Source organism: Syzygium oleosum, unplaced genomic scaffold, assembly GCF_021117445.2.
Source record: "Syzygium oleosum isolate NSW1041296 unplaced genomic scaffold, Sole_v2.1 Sole_v2.03, whole genome shotgun sequence".
Lineage (NCBI taxonomy): Eukaryota > Viridiplantae > Streptophyta > Magnoliopsida > Myrtales > Myrtaceae > Syzygium > Syzygium oleosum.
In genome coordinates, this window is record NW_026607487.1 from 11,069,210 (window position 1) to 11,086,031 (window position 16,822).

The window sequence follows — 16,822 nt, forward strand, 5'->3', positions numbered from 1 at the left end:
ACATTGTTATTATGTTAAAAAGCGCCTCCGTGAGTCAATTCCAATTTTTAAATGTGTATATATATATATATATCTCAAAATCGTTTTTCTCTTGTTCGGTGCATAATTTGGTTTATTCCCGCCCCTTCTTCATCCTAGAATCATGCGACCCATCCTTATTCAGACCATCTGCCCTCCACAACCACTCCCCGCCCTTATTGGACTTGGTCATTACAGCGAGACATGACGTCATATCCTAGATTTGAGTTGAACATGAAAACGTATAAAATATGTCATTGCGATGTAATGTCAATATGTAATGCATGCATTGGAAAAGTTCTTTTCATCTCGCGAAATCGATATTTTCTCGAGTCATTATAATGATCTATAGCGAGAATCCTCGAGGACACCACATTTTGCGAGGAGGGATCACCATTTAGAGACATAGGTTCCTTAAAAAAAAAAAAAAGAGCAACGGTAATACATCCGTTTGTCTCGCGAAAAGTGAGCCATGCGAATAACACTTTTATGAAATTCGATCGTCCGTATCGCTCGAAATAATCGAAAAAACATATTTATTGTCGATCCTAATTCATGTCTAAAAAAAAAAAAAAAGGGAAATGGCAAAAATACTGGGGGGTTGGGGGGAGTCTGTGTAGATGCAGTGGGTAGTCTGCAAGATATAAAAAAAGGGTAAAAGAGAGGGATGATATAGACAGTGGGCAAGTGGTGGCCTGAGATGTCATTTCAGCAAAAGTTGATGGCTTCAATCGTAAATGCACACACCCCCCCCCTCCCAGCAATAAAGAAAAAAAAAACTCAGTTGCCCCTGACTTGACCCTCTTGTCGTCTTGCGCGGAAATGATCTCGTGTGTGCGCGTCTCTCTCTCTCTCTCTCTCCTCTTTTCCTCCTTTTCTTTTTCCTCTCCCCCCTCTTTCTCCTGCTGCATTGACACAACCAAACGCACGCTCTCTCTCTCCCTCCCTCACAGGCCCAACAGCAAGAGCACTGTTTCAGCTCGGTCTCACATAACTCTCTCTCTCTATCTGTTGTTCATCAGGAGGACATCCGCCCGTTCAAAATCCCTGAATTTTCGCACAAATCTTCTCGTTTCTCCTGCCCTCCTTGACCCTCCTCGAGCCATGAGTGGGCCTCTCCGTTCTCCTGCTGCTCCTCCTCCTTCTTCTTCCTCGCCTTGCATGACATTACCCTCCTCACTCCTTGAGCTGCTTTGAAACGCCGGGCTCCTTTCTTTCTGAAACAGGAGCCGCGCTTTCTTCTTCTTCTTCTCTATGTTGGTTTGGATTTGAAAGGAGAGATCTCTGTGGAAATAAGCTGGCTTAGTTCTTTCTTGTTTTTCTTTTCTCTTTTTCCTCTTTTTGGCGTGTCTACTGTCGTCCTTCCTTGCTTCTTTTAGATGTGAAGCTGCTGGCTCTGGGGTTTTTAAGCTGGTTAGTATCTTAGGTTGAGGAGGAGGAGGAGGAGCTGGCTTTGTTTGCTTGTCTTGGCAAGAAAAGAGCGGAGTTTGTGAGTTCAAGAAAGAGGATAGAGAAGGGAAAAGAACCGAAAAGTTAAAAAACCTTGAAATCTCGGTAAAAAAGGGTCTTGGATCTTTTGGCCATTTACAGCAAGAAATTCTCTCAAGAGGGACAGTGGGTTTTCGCAGCTCTCTCTGCCCGTAACGGCAGTCTGTAGAAATACGGAAAGAAAAAGAACCAACACAAAGCGTTTGTGTTGTCTGAACACAGCCGAAACCTCGCCCTGCTCCGACCCATATCTTGGTTCTCTTTTTAGAACCCTTCTTCCACAAGCCTTTTTTACATAAGACCAAAAAAAAAAGAAAGAGAAAATTCAGAAGAAGGAAGAGTCCAAACAAGCTTTCTTTCGCAAAGGGACGGGCTTTCAGAAGCCGGCTTCAACGGAGAGTAGTCTTGAGCTTAACTCCAGTAGACAGAGCTTCTTCAAAGCTTGGATTTGGTCGAGGGAGAAAGAAATGGCGATGACGATGGTGCCTCACAGAGAGAGTAGCAGTGGAAGCATCAACAAGCACTTGACCGACTCGGGCAAGTACGTGAGGTACACGGCGGAGCAAGTGGAAGCTCTCGAGAGGGTCTATGCAGAATGCCCTAAGCCCAGCTCTTTGCGCAGACAGCAGCTGATTCGGGAGTGCCCCATTTTGTCCAACATCGAGCCTAAGCAGATCAAAGTCTGGTTTCAGAATCGCAGGTAACGCACGAGTTTATATGCGTGACGAAGAAAGTTCATTCAAACTAGTCTATTGGGTTGTGCAAAAAATTCTGTCTTGTAAGCCCCGCGGTTTATGTACGTAGCCTAAACATGCTGTCCTTGGTAATTTTACGATAAAAAATGTTGTTTGGCCTATGCAGGTGTCGAGAGAAGCAGAGGAAAGAGGCCTCGAGACTCCAGACAGTGAATAGGAAACTGACCGCCATGAACAAGCTCTTGATGGAGGAGAATGATCGGCTGCAGAAGCAGGTTTCGCAATTGGTATGCGAAAATGGCTACATGCGTCAGCAACTCCAAACTGTACGTTCTGACTTCTTCGTGCTTGCTATGTACTCGGTCTCCTTTGTTGAATCGAAGATCACGGTGAAGTTAGAGAAACGAGATCTTGAACACTAAAAATAGCCTGCCCTAGAGATAATTCCTCTGTATTATATGATATCTCTGGAAAAAAAGGCGCTTAAATTGGAATCAAATCTCGAGGGTTTTGCGTTTAGTTTTGCCCTGCCAGTGCTAATCATTGTATGATCGCGGAGAGTGTTATTTTTTTTCTCCCTTCGAGTAACAGATGTAGCTAGAGAAAGATGTTTTGGTCTCAGAACACCCATTTCGGTTTGATTTGCTTCTTTCCTTGCTGAAGAGACTATTTTAGTTTTTCCTTTTCACAATTTGACACTGTTATTGCAATATGTGTTTGGATTTATTTGCAGACATCGGCAACTACTACCGATGCAAGCTGTGACTCTGTGGTTACCACTCCTCAGCACTCTCTCAGAGATGCAAATAACCCTGCTGGGTAAATCCCAAACGAATAGTGGACATGGCTACTTCTGTATCTCTGAATACGCGATTTTAGACCTAAAATTTAACATTTTCTCGACAGGCTCCTCTCCATTGCGGAGGAGACATTGGCGGAGTTCCTCTCCAAGGCTACAGGAACTGCTGTCGATTGGGTTCAAATGCCTGGGATGAAGGTTGCCATTGCCTATCAGAAAGCTTGATTTCCTTTCGCCTCTACTCTCTCTTGTTTTGTGTAGGGATGAAATGTTGTTCCCATAACTCTTAAGCACATCTAATACAATTCATCAATTGATGTTTCAGCCTGGTCCGGATTCGGTTGGCATCTTCGCCATTTCACAAAGTTGCAGTGGAGTGGCTGCTCGAGCCTGTGGTCTTGTTAGTTTAGAACCAACCAAGGTAAGTCATGGATTGCATCATGAGAACTTTTGGGTGGTTCTTTTTTGTTAGGTGTTAAGAAAGATCAGAGTGGCTAGCTTTTCATTAACTCAATCTCAAATATCTTTAAATGCAGATTGTCGAGATCCTCAAGGATCGTCCTTCGTGGTTCCGGGACTGTCGGAGCCTTGAAGTCTTCACCATGGTTCCTGCCGGAAATGGTGGAACCATCGAACTTGTTTACACGCAGGTTAAAAATCTGGCTGATGCATTTAGTTGATTATGGCGGGTTTTTCTGATTTTTCCTGGCTATAGTGACGATTTATTGTTTGTTAAACTGCACTAGATATATGCTCCAACTACTCTGGCTCCTGCACGGGATTTATGGACTCTCAGATATACCACAACTCTAGAAAATGGCAGTCTTGTGGTAACACTGCCTGGTTGCTGCTTTGTTTTCTTTGTTCGTGTTTGGTTTATTTCTTAATCTTCTTATTCCTTTGTTATTTTTGTTCCAAGGTATGTGAGAGATCTCTGTCTGGATCTGGTGCTGGCCCTAACCCTGCTGCAGCAGCCCAATTTGTGAGAGGTGAAATGCTTCCTAGTGGCTATTTGATCCGCCCATGTGAGGGTGGAGGATCAATCATACACATTGTTGACCACCTCAATCTCGAGGTCCGTAGTTTCTCAGTAATGAGTTTTGCCATTCTACTCAAGAAACGAAATTTTTATTTTTGCATCTAATTGCAGGCTTGGAGTGTTCCTGAGGTTCTTCGACCACTTTATGAATCATCCAAAGTTGTGGCCCAGAGAATTACTATTGCAGTAAGTGTGGTCTGTTGCCAGATGTCACCAACTTAATTATGAATGAAAATTTATGGTTTTGGAATGATTTGGGAGAGGCATGGTGGTGGAGAATTGGGGATTAAGAATGTTAGATGGTCATTTATACATTATTTATTTCTGTCAAGGCTCTTCGATACATCCGGCAAATAGCTCAGGAGACGAGTGGGGAGGTGGTTTATGGTTTGGGAAGGCAGCCGGCAGTTTTGAGAACTTTCAGCCAAAGATTGAACAGGTGGCTTTCTTGTGCAACTTTGTTTATTGGATCCTCAGGCTGGTTGCCTATATATTTTATTTCGTTATTTCCTCACCCATCCACTACTAATAATTTATATAGCTCTGTAATGATCATAATGCGTGGGACACTTTGTTAATATTTCCTTTTATTGTCTATCTGTTTTAGAGGTTTTAATGATGCGCTAAATGGATTCAATGACGTTGGGTGGTCATTGATGAATGGTGACGGTGCCGAAGATGTCATAATTGCCGTTAATTTCTCTAAAAAATTGAGCACTACATCAAATCCTGCTAATCCCCTTTCATTTGTGGGAGGAATTCTATGTGCCAAAGCTTCCATGTTACTCCAAGTAAGTTTGATTTACTGACATTGAAGCATGTAGCATTCGTATCTCGATCTATACTTTATTTTTATGCGCGACATAAGTTTGGACTTCATTGGTTTAAAAAATTGTCACATATACGTTCAGTCCGTAAGATGGAAAGTTAAAACTTCTGAATTAGATAGATTGACTAGGATATTTAGCCTTGTGTAGTTGTACTGATCGAGAGCTTTGTTTAGTTCAATCGCTATCTTCGGTCTTCTTTTTCTCCTTGATGCGTTCACAAGGATGTCTGAACATTTTCTTCCCTTTCCTTTGGTTATTAGTCATGCATGAGAGTTGTCATTTTCAGTATGGGGCTCCTCTGTTTTCTTTGACTAGGCACAGCACTATATTGCTAGCGTATTTTATCTGTTGGAGTGTCATTAATTATGATCCTCAATGGGCTTTGCCCATCTCCCGATATTGAGGATCGAAGTATCGAGGAACTATTTTACTTTCTACGAATCTATTGCATATTTTCAACTTTTAACTTCACTAGAAGGCATTTCACTGATGAGTATTTTTGCCTGCCAGAATGTCCCCCCTGCCGTGTTGGTCCGGTTTCTGAGGGAGCACCGCTCAGAATGGGCTGATTTCAATGTGGATGCTTATTCTGCCGCATCATTAAAAGCTTGTCCATTTGGCTATCCTGGTATGAGGCCCACAAGATTTACCGGGAGTCAAATCATCATGCCCCTTGGTCACACAATTGAGCAGGAAGAGGTACTTATTAGGCTGGATAAGACGTTCATAATACCGGCTACAAGACTGAAATAGTGCTTGTACAAGCTTCTCGTAGTTGGAAACTTCATCAAGTAACTTACATATACTTGAGGGCTATTCCTGAAGCTATCAAGTTCTAATGAAGCAATTGAGATATATAATATTGGTTTAGTCTAGAAGAGCACATAATGCAAGAAGTGCATGGTGAAATACTCAAGACAGTCTAAAAGGAGCATGGTGAAAACTCAATTTCTTGCTAATTATGGGATACTTCTAACTTTCATTTTCTGACGCAGATGCTTGAAGTTATCCGTCTTGAAGGCCATTCTCTTGCTCAAGATGATGCTTTTGTATCAAGAGATATTCATCTTTTGCAGGTGCTCTTCTCAGTCTGATGTCGATTATGTGATCATAGTTTTATCATTCCCATTTCTTTTAGTTAAAAGATACCTATAGGCCATAGGAGGCCTTAAACCCCCAAGAGAAATACATCAGAAGTTGGTGTTGTTTATCGGAAGTTATTTAACAAGAGCCTTATTGTCCTCTTATTTCACCTATTTTGGGCAGATCTGCAGCGGGATAGACGAGAATGCAGCTGGAGTCTGTGCTGAACTTATTTTTGCACCAATTGATGAAATGTTTCCTGATGATGCTCCATTGCTACCCTCTGGTTTCCGTATCATACCGCTTGATTCAAAATCAGTTGAGTTAACATGAGTTCTACTGAAGTTTCTCAGTTTTGCTCATGTCTAATGAAAACCTCTAAAGGCATGTTAATGCTAAATCAGCTGTGAATTATCCTAACAGGCACTAATGTTATATTTTCATTGTTGTGCAGTCTGATGTACAGGATTCTCTAACAACAAATCGGACCCTTGATCTGACATCAAGTTTCGAGGTGGGGCCTACATCAACAAATTGCGTTGGAGATGTTTCGCCGAGCCATGGTGCACGATCCGTTCTGACTATCGCCTTCCAGTTCCCATTTGATGCCAACATGCAGGATAACGTGGTGACCATGGCAAGGCAGTATGTCCGTAGTGTTATTTCGTCCGTGCAGCGGGTTGCCATGGTCATATCTCCATCGGGATTGGGCCCTTCCATTAACCCTAAGCTTTCACAGGGATCTCCAGAAGCTCTAACACTTGCTAACTGGATCTGCCAGAGCTACAGGCATGTTCTGATCATTTGATCCAATTGGTCTTCTTTTGGTGCATCTCACTCTGTTTTTGTTGTGATCTGCCACTCATCAAGCTGATGCTCGGCTATCTCTCTCCCTTGTTCACGCACGCACGTGCATTCTAGAGGAATAGAGAGATCAGTGGACTGTCATAATAGCTGACTTACCTTTATTAGAAAGTATAGAACATGAGACACTCAATTGTTATCTGTTTCTAACTGATAGGATTTTGTTCTCTGGCAGCTTCTATCTAGGAACAGAGTTGCTGGGATCTGATTCACTTGGCGCCGATTCTTTGAAGAATCTTTGGAATCATCAGGATGCCATATTGTGTTGTTCATTGAAGGTATCGAATATCTGTTATTTGTATTACTCGAAATTGTTAAAAGTGAATTTTGCCATGTAATTAGGAATGATTAATGACGGTCTTCCTTTTGGTTTGGCAGTCTATTCCAGTTTTCGTCTTTGCAAACCAGGCAGGACTTGACATGTTAGAGACCACTTTGGTGGCTCTACAAGATATCACTTTGGATAAGATATTTGACGAGTCAGTTCGTAAAGAATTGTGCCCCGAGTTCACTAAGTTAATGCAAGAGGTACTTCCGTCATTCTTTATGCTACATGACGATAAGCATTCGGGATGCCCGAAAACGGCTAATTTACTCGGAATTTCATCTCAGGGGTTTGCATACATGCCCTCTGGAATTTGCATGTCGACGATGGGGCGACATGTCTCGTATGAACAAGCGATCGCTTGGAAGGTCCTTTCTGCAGAGGAGAACACCGTCCATTGCCTCGCTTTCTCTTTCGTGAATTGGTCTTTTGTGTGAGCATAGCCTAATATATTCTTTTTGGACACCCCTCTTTCTGCTGTTGAATAGATGTGAAAAAATTGAGAGGGGTTAGGAGTTTTGTCATACTGAAAAAGAAAAAAGAACACATCCAATTCCCCAATTTTTTATTTAATGAAATTGCCCATGTGATGTGCATAATCTCTCTGCCTTTTAAGAGGTTGGTCTTTTTGGGCATGGAGCTTGAGGGTGTCTCTAAGGATCCTTGAGGAATGGATCCCCCACTCCCGGGATATGACCCATCGGATCATAAAAAGAGTAAATCTAGCTTGACGACATTATACCCTTTCAAGTTTGTGTGTTGCGGCGTTTTGTATGGGAGCGGAAAAATGCAAGGAGATATGACCCGTTCTGTTCCATCCTAGGGTTGGAACCTGTTCCTCGGCCATAGCAACTGTACATCCATTCTTTGCTGTGTCCTTTTCTTGGTCACCGCGGCTAACACTAGCTCTCTTTTCAAATGATTTTTATTACGGTGTGAACTTGATAAGTGATGAGAAAAAGAAGGTGACATGAATCTTTGTTTTTCTTCTGTTTCTGCGGCTTTATGTCTTTGTCGGTACTTGGTGAGAGAAGTCTTATGTTAATGTGAGAATCTTTGTTCAGAAGCCTTTCTGATTCCGTTCTTTTGCAGATATCAAGCAAAGCTGTCCACCATATTTTCCTCGCTCTCTGTCTCTCTCATGTGCTTGCTTTATGCAGTCCTTGTCTTCTTTCGGTTTTTGAACCTTTTTAGCTGGAACGTGACAATGGTCATGACTGAGTAAGTATTACTTTGATCTGGTCCTCCAGATTTCAGGCTGAGCAGTGATCTTCTCTGGTCTTATCCTGCAGACTCGTGCGATCCCCTTTGCAGATTCCCTCCTTAAAACCCCGAGCACAGGCTGCATTAAATACAAGAAAGTCTTGAGTTCCTTTTCCTTGTCCCTCCATCATTCAATGAACTCTTATGCCCTTCCTTGTTTCTCAATGGAAAGTTCATAAATTTCTTGGAAAATTAGATGGGACTGGATAGATAAATCACTGGGTTTATTTCGGTTGGACCGATTATCCATTCTTGTGTCTTACTGGTTATACGCCCTCCCTTACGCATTTGAGTAGAAATTGTTCCTTTTTGGTAGGATGTTGAGAAAATCGCAATTGCTTGCTCTATTGTTAATTGTACAGCACAAATATTTATACAAGGTACTACCAAACATCTCTAACTAATTACAAAAGATATACCAAATGTTATGCTAATTAAAAATAAAAAGTAAAACTTAACTAATGATAAGAGATACAGAAAATAATTGGGTAAAAACAGAATTTAATCCGTAGCAAATCTTCTATAATACTCCCCCTCAAGTTGGTGCATGGAGGCCACGAATGCTCAACTTGCTGATGAGAAATGTAAATTGAACTCGACCTAAAGTGTAGGTAAAAATGTCTGCCAATTGAAATCTAGTGGGTAAGTGCTCAGTTCTAATGGCGCCCAACTGTACATGTTCACGAATAAAGTGGCAGTCAATCTTGATGTGTTTTGTTCATTCGTGAAATATTGGGTTTGTCGCGATGTGTAAGGCAGCTTGGTTGTCGCAATAAAGTTCCATCGTTTGTCTTGCAATACCCCAAGGGAGGCAGGTAAAATGCGCAACCCGATTAGTTCACTAGTGGTAGTTGCCATAACACGATATTTAGCTTTAGTAGATGACTGAGAAATTGTGGTCTACTTCTCAATTTTCCAAGACACGGGACAACCGCTGGGCATAGCAAAGTAGCCAGTGATTGATCGCCTAGTGATTGGGCAACTTGCCTAATCGAAGTTACAAAAGGCGGTTAAGTGAGGTAAAGTCGGGACTAATAACAAAATGCCTTGTCTTGGATTTTTGTTAAGATATTGAAAAACTCGTATAGTGGCTTCCTACTGCTGCTCCTTTGGTTCTTACATAAACTAGGAAAGTATGTTACATAATAACATAATTGAGGCCAAGTGATAGTGAGATAAAAAGTATGTGATAGGAGCATAATTGAGGCCAAGTGATAATGAGATAAAGTAGACATCCCACTAGTCAATGATAGCGACTTAGGTCTGTCACAGCAGGTCCATTTCTTGTGGATAACAGGTGTTGTTGCTCCATTGGAAAAGTCGCTGGTTTAGCTACTAGCATGCCGCAAGGATGTCAAATACATACTTTCTTTGTCATAGAAGTAACATTGAAGTCGTCCTCGTCACTTCAATTCCCAAAAAAATACATTAATTGGCTAAGGTTCTTCATGTCAAAACACTCATCCATGTACCGTTTGAGCGATGCGTACTATTTTGAATTATTTCCTACCAAGATGAGATCATCAACATATACTAACATGGCTAGAAAAATACCGCAATGAGAATACATGAACGAGTAATCTTTCATGATTGATCAAAACCATATGGATATTAGGCCCTTCGTGCCGTACGGATATCTCAAAAATATACATTTTATTGCCCTTTTTTCAAATTTACCTTTTCCCTTTAACGATTTGTGAGCATAGAACAATGCGGGGAGAACTCGCAAATGACTATAATCCGAGTTTTCCCAAACAAAAGCTCAAAAAGGTTTTTTCCCAGATAGTAACATAGTCAAACCATAATTGATTATAAAGCAGAGGTTAAAATGCATTCCCCCAAACATCGAATTTGTAAATTCGCTTGAAAACGAAGTGCTTGTGCTACATTGAGAATATGTCGATGTTTTCTTTTAACCCACCCATTTTGTTGTGGAGTGTAGGTACATGAGGTTTGATGCATGACTCCACTTTTTGAAGGAAAAATAATCCTTCATGGAATTAGAAATAAATTCACAGCCATTATCACTCCTAAGGATTCTAACTACTCGATCAAATTGGATTTTTATCATATGTTAAAAATTCACGAAGACTTTGTACGTCTCCAATTTTTCCTTTATCAAAGAGACCTAAACTGCTCGACTATAATCATCAACAATAGTTAAAAATAATATACACCCGATAGAGACACTGTCTGCTCGCTGGATTGCTCTTCAACTTAAAGAAAATGAAGAACGAGTTTGTTTTGCACAACAAAATAAATTACACAAATCAACCCCTTCTTTATTTATCTCAATATTAGTGATTAAATTCAGAGCTTGTTGTGATGGGTGCCCCAGTCATTGATGCAATATATCAATCTTTTGTCCCTTGACTACTTGAAAAAGCCGAATGAGTGTCCAAGCATCCAAGAAAATAAACCCCTTCTTGAAGATTACCGACTCCAATTGATCTCTTCGAGGCTAGGTATCTATACGACTCATCGAGAAGAGAAGAACGTTACCGAGCATTGCAAATTCGAACTCAACTTTCTGATAAAAATAAGGTTGCACTTTTAAAGTTTACACATATATCAAATCGTGCAAAATAAAGTCAGGGCTTAAATAAGCAACACTTCTTTTGGTAGGGTAAGCCACTTTTCCATATGGAGTTCGTATAGGATATGCCCCAGTGAGGTTCCTCAGTTAATTTAGAAGTAAAATCTGCCTGCACTTGTTTGGAGGCTCCAGTATCGATAATCCAATTTGTGGAAATATCATTGGGTCAATCGAGCTTACCCGAGAGTTGTTCATTAAAAGTGGCCGGTTTCATTGCTATCTGTAACAATGCCGGAACTGCCACTGCTAGTCTGTGCGAAGTGTATGCCGCGGGAGCATTCCCTTTGTGTGCCTTTCCACTTTGCCTCGTCTTCCAATTAACTCGTTGCAAAAACTCGCACAGTGGTCACATTTATGTTTCTTGGACGGTATTTTCTTAGGGTCTCCTCTTCTAATTGTGAAAGCAACATCCTCAATCTTCTCTTCCCTCCGCCAGACAATTGATTGTTGACGCTCCTCCTGTGTGATGAGGGACGGAAGTGGCTCGAGGTTGAGAATTTGGGAACAAACATCCCCATAGGTTTCAACATCGAGGCCTATAAGAAATTGGTGGATCTTCTCCACCTCCTTCTTCTTTGCGTACTTTGTGTATGCTGCACAAGTGCATTATGAGATGTCATCATAGTCACCGAGTTCATCTCGTAAGACCTTCAATTTGGCGTAATATTCCACCATAGAGAGTCCTCCTTACAATCCAAGCATTAGCATTAAAATCGGGTGCTGTCAGATCTGGCATCTCTAGCAACGTCCCACTCGCAAGATATTGTTCGCTTTGGACACTAAGTCCTCACGGTTTTGTTCCTCCGAGGGCAGCCCATACTACACCAAAAAAAGGCCTCTTGCAAGTTAAGGTTTTCCAAGCCTTTATAAGCAAGCCCAATGCTCCCTCCCTAGGCGATGTGGGACAGGAGACATGCCCCCTTGCCATCCTAGAAGCCTGCCAGAAGCCGCTCCTTGTCCAGGTCCTCGAACCCCGGCGACCACTCCCTGCTCTCGTCGGACTGGGTCGTTACATCGATAAACTTGAGTTTGCTTTTCGCCATGCCCGCGTCGTTGCCTTCTACCATGTTGCATAGTTATCCCAAGTCAATACACATGAAACTATCGGGATTGTCGGAAGTGTCGAGATAATAAGGTGAGGAAGAGTCAATCACGCCGAATTGTATGGCGTGTTTTAAATCCTCTACTCTCATACCATGAGAAAATGTAATTGCTTGCTTGTATTGTTCATCGTACAAAACAAATATTTATACAAATGATTGCTTAACATCAAGGAAAAGAAAATAACTATAAAATATTTCTAACTAATTATAAAAGATATATCAAATATTATGCTAACTAAAAAGAAAAAGTAAATCTTAACTAAAGATAAGAGATCCACCAAATATTAGAATAAGAGAATGCAAATCTTTAGCAAATCTTCCGTATAGATACCTCTAATTTGCAAACGCGAAGTTTTGGCATATTTCAATATGAATTTATATAAGGAAATTCTATTGTTTGATTCTTTATCGAGTTAAAAATTCTCTTTCACGCAAGTGGCATTTTTCAATATGAATAGATTGATATTGGAAGATACGTAGAGTATACCTAACTTTCGACGTGACGATCATAAAATTAGTTGTAGCATGCAAGTTATGATAAAAAGTCATAAAGCAACCTTAATGAACATTTCAACTACCTCGTCATTCCTACTATTTTCTCTTGTCATAAAATGAGGGAAACAACTCTCTCCCTAAATCGATGAAAGCGTGAATTATGACTTATCCAACCCATTAGACGGAGATGCTGTCGAATTTTCAAATATTAAGAGCGCGCATGAAATCGTTTCTGTTTCTCTATTTTTCTGTTCTCAGAAATAGGTTTGGAACAGAAATTCGTTTGGTAACGCAATTTCATTTTTCTATTTCTAGAACAAATTTCTATTCCAGAAATAGGTTTGGAACAGAAATCATAAGTAAAAAAAAATTACTTTTCTATTTCTAGAACAGAAATGAGAAATAAAAACTCTTTTTATCGCTTGCCCTCGCTACTAGCCGGCCACCCCCTTGCCACTCGCTATTGCCGCCGGTTGTCACCGCCTTTCGCCTCCCGCCGTTGGCCGCCTACCGCCGGCGTCCTTTGCCGACCGCCGCCATCGTTCGTCGTTTGCCACCGCCCAACGTCGGTCGCAACCCGCCCACCGCCGCCTCCAGCCGTCCTTCGTCGCCACTTGCTCACCGACTCCCACTGCCGCTCGTCGGCCACCACTCGCCGGCCACCGTCCGCTATCCGTCTCCCGCCCGCCGGCCGCCTCTTGCCGCCGACCACCGTCCTCTGCCGCCCGGCGCCGGCTGCCACCCACCACCGGCCGTCTACCGCCGTGCTCCACTGCCCGACGCTGGCCGCCTCCCGCTGCCTACCACCCCTCGGGGGGCCGGTGGCCACCCACCACCGACTGCCGTCCTTCGTCGCCAATCGCCGTGCTCCATCGCCCGACGCTGGGTCGCCCCCGGTAGCCACCGCCGCCGGCCACCGTGCCCCACCACCTGACGCCGGCCGCCGTCCGGAGCGGATCGCCTCCCGGCGCCGATCGCCTCTCGCCGCCGGCCGACTACCTCCCACCGCCGGCCACCGTCCTTCGCCCCCCCGTCGCCACTTGCCGTCCTCCGTCGATTGCCCGGAAGGGAGAAATTTTGTATTGTTATCAAACGAATTTCTATTTCGGAAACAGAAATTTTGTGCCGTTATCAAACATGCATTTTTGCTCAGAAACTCATCCACGGAATAGAAATAGAAAAATCTATTTCTGGCCAGAAATTGATTTCTGAAATAGAAATGTTACCATGCGCGCCCTAAATCTAAATCAAGAACCCTTTAAATAATAAAGGAATATGTTTACTAAAAATTTTAAAACCAGCCACAAAAGTATAATTGGATCCTAAAATTTGCAAAAAGTGTAATTAAATTCTAAAACTTGTCAAATTGGTTCATTCGAGTCCTAAAATTAACACCGTCTATTTTACTAACGGAAAACGTTAATGTGGCTTATTTTAATATTTTTTTCTTTCCTACATGGCGATGACGTGACTAAAATATGAAACATATGACTAAAACAACGTCGGTTTGCCCCACCATCGCCGGCGATGGTAGAGTGGCGGCGGCTACGACTTGCAGCCCTCCTCGCTGGACTTCTCCTCCTCTCTTCCTCCCCTTTTCTTTTTAAAAATCCACATCATCATTTTCCATTAGTAAGTTTAACGGTATTAATTTTAGGAATTGAATGAACCAATTTGACAAATTTTAGGACTTGATAGAACTTTTTGTAATTTTTAGGACTCAATTGTACTTTTTTGACAGGTTTAGGATTTTTAGTGAACATATCTCAATAATAAATTCTTTGCAATACATTAATTAATGGGCTTTTGCATGGTACAGTAGCGGCAAAAGAATCATTAGACAAGCGAAGTTATGATGTAGCATTTTATATCTGGCTGCTGGATTCATTTCAATAGGAAGTACAAGTTCTTATTTCATGACTCGATTTATGGTGTAACTATAGATCTATCGAAATGGGTCCAAAAATCTTGATAAGGCCACCAGAATTAACTAAGCGGGTCAATTCGGGTTGGGTCATTTTTCACCCGACCCGACCCGACCCGACTGTTTGACGGGCTTAAGCATAATTTATACAAATCCTTATTTAACTGGGTAATTTCTTTTCTTTCCTTTTCAATTGCAAAGATTTCTATGTCACGACATGTCTTGTTATTGTCGCGATTTATCTCGAAAGCCTTCATGTTCACGGCATTGAACATGACTCGAGGGTTTATCGAAAGCGATCGCGGTGTGGTGTGGCCAAGAGGTGGTCATGGCGTGCGTCTCTATCATAATCGTCTACGATCACATGCCGCTTGAATTGACCTTTCCTTAATCACCCAATTGAAAGGACAAGAATCGATTCCAAAATCCACGAGAACCAAAACCAGAGGAAAAATCTCGCCGCAGCCTTCTTTGATTCGGCCTGGCCCGTTGCTTCTTTGACTATCTAGAGAAAAGTCTTGGGACGGTTCGGAATTAGTTCATTCGCCCAACTAACAACTGCCAACAAAACCCATTATGTCTCGAAAAGGAACAGATTATGTCCGATTCATCACATGTCGAGAATCGTAATTTGGACCGAACATCCATCTTCGAGACGCAAAAAGAGATCGATTCTTCCGATAGTTTCGAGTCTTTATTTAGATTCCGAGGACGAGGAATCCTGCCCTTTTCTAGTGTACGAATCAAAGGATTTGACGGTCATTTTTGCACGCATGGGGACGCAGAGAACAACCGTTTATGGCTCCGTATCGTGCATGATTCGTGCGATTTGACTTTCTTTTGGGACGAAAAGTTTGAAAACCTTTCCCAAAATTGATAGGTAAAGTGGCTTATGGGATCGCGTTGCGGTTTTAAAGGTATAGATATATTTAGTTCTAAATATATGACGAAAAGCAAGATTTTGCTTGTCTCGACGAAGAATTTGTTGGGATTTGTCACCAAAATCCCATAGAATTGAATGAGAAGTGTGTGGGTGAAAGTGTCCCACATAGGGTAGAAGAGAGATGGAAGATGGTTCAAATAGTTGAGCCTCACAAATGGGTTTGGGCCCCAAGGGGTACCCCACTTTTGTGGAAGAGAGAGGACCTATGTCAAGCTAGGTCGGTCTACCCGCCGCCGTCCGTCCGTCCAGCTCGGCTCGGCTCGGCTCTCTATCGGTTTTTTTATTTTTCGAACAGACACGTTGTTTAGAAATTATTTATTTATTTATTTTTTGGACAAACAAACATGTCTGTTCGTGAGGTTCGGTTCGCCCGAACGAAAACCGAAACCCTTTCGCGCGCCTGTTCACGAACCAAACCGGTTCAAGGCTCGGCTCGTGACTGTTCACGTAGAACCGAACGAAATTGTTTGTTCGGTTGGTGACTCTTCAGTTTCATCCTTATATATCCGAAATTCCTTGGTGACTATTCATTATATATATGACGAATTGAACATTTCGGAAGTCTCTGGGCATTTCATATTTTCACGGCATTCTGCTGCACTCTCATTCTTCATCGTAGTCATCTTTTGTGCGATTATTCTGCGAAGTTGCGTTCGAAGATTTCCTTTGAACAAGTACCGCTTCATAGGAAAGGCGATCCGTTCTATCCTGGGAGGCAATTGTTCAACGACCTTTGGGTACCGGTAGAGGGGACAAATTGTCTTAAGGACACAACGTGAACTCGTTGGGCTCGGATCAATCGTCAAATTCGGATCACTCATTTCAGGTTTGTCAAACAACTTTACTTTATATGCACATACAAACACGTGTATATTGAACAACAGAATTCGAGCAAAGCTCGGCGTAAAAGAAGAGTCATCCATTTGACTTGGGGAAAATTGCCCAAAAAGTCCCGAACGTATTGCATTTTTGAAAATTTAGTTCTAAACCTTTTAATAATTGGCAAAACGTGAAAATGTTTAGGGTTCTATTGGCAAAATCGAAAGGTTTATAACTGAATTACTAAAAGTGCAACGGGTTTATGACTTTTTGGATAATTTTCCAATTTGACTTGTGTCTCTGCGCCAAAAGCGAGCGATTTAGTCCTAAACCCATTGTACGTATGCATAAACTTTCGAATTTCGCAAATTTAATCATAAACCCTTTAGCGTAGTTTTGATGTAGTCCTTCAATGTCAATTTTCACTGGAAATCGCCGACGTGGCGGTGTAGCACATAGGACGGCTAGCGATGACTAGACCGTCACGTCGACAATTTTTAGCAAAAATTGACCCGGGGACTACATTGGATTTTTGCGC

At 42.0% G+C, this 16,822-nt stretch overlaps 1 protein-coding gene across 1 annotated transcript; it reads left to right on the forward strand.

The window, feature by feature from the left end:
* Window positions 1-1,097: 1,097 nt before the first annotated feature.
* LOC115670658 (homeobox-leucine zipper protein REVOLUTA) lies at window positions 1,098-7,740 on the forward strand. The gene is made up of 18 exons (XM_030591979.2): window positions 1,098-2,206; window positions 2,368-2,527; window positions 2,935-3,020; window positions 3,108-3,198; window positions 3,326-3,421; window positions 3,537-3,650; window positions 3,747-3,830; window positions 3,920-4,075; window positions 4,151-4,225; window positions 4,372-4,478; window positions 4,647-4,830; window positions 5,380-5,568; window positions 5,865-5,945; window positions 6,136-6,270; window positions 6,407-6,741; window positions 6,992-7,094; window positions 7,195-7,344; window positions 7,429-7,740. The coding sequence occupies exons 1-18, from the start codon at window positions 1,974-1,976 to the stop codon at window positions 7,576-7,578; spliced, it is 2,529 nt and encodes an 842-aa protein (XP_030447839.1). The 5' UTR covers window positions 1,098-1,973; the 3' UTR covers window positions 7,579-7,740.
* Window positions 7,741-16,822: the final 9,082 nt, after the last annotated feature.

Bases quoted from the DNA above. Each gene is read 5' to 3' on its own strand.
- LOC115670658 (XM_030591979.2), top strand. From the start codon at position 1,974: ATGGCGATGACGATGGTGCCTCACAGAGAGAGTAGCAGTGGAAGCATC. The intron at 4,076-4,150 runs GTCCGTAGTTTC...ATCTAATTGCAG, and splicing joins TTGACCACCTCAATCTCGAG to GCTTGGAGTGTTCCTGAGGT. The intron at 4,831-5,379 runs GTAAGTTTGATT...TTTGCCTGCCAG, and splicing joins AAGCTTCCATGTTACTCCAA to AATGTCCCCCCTGCCGTGTT.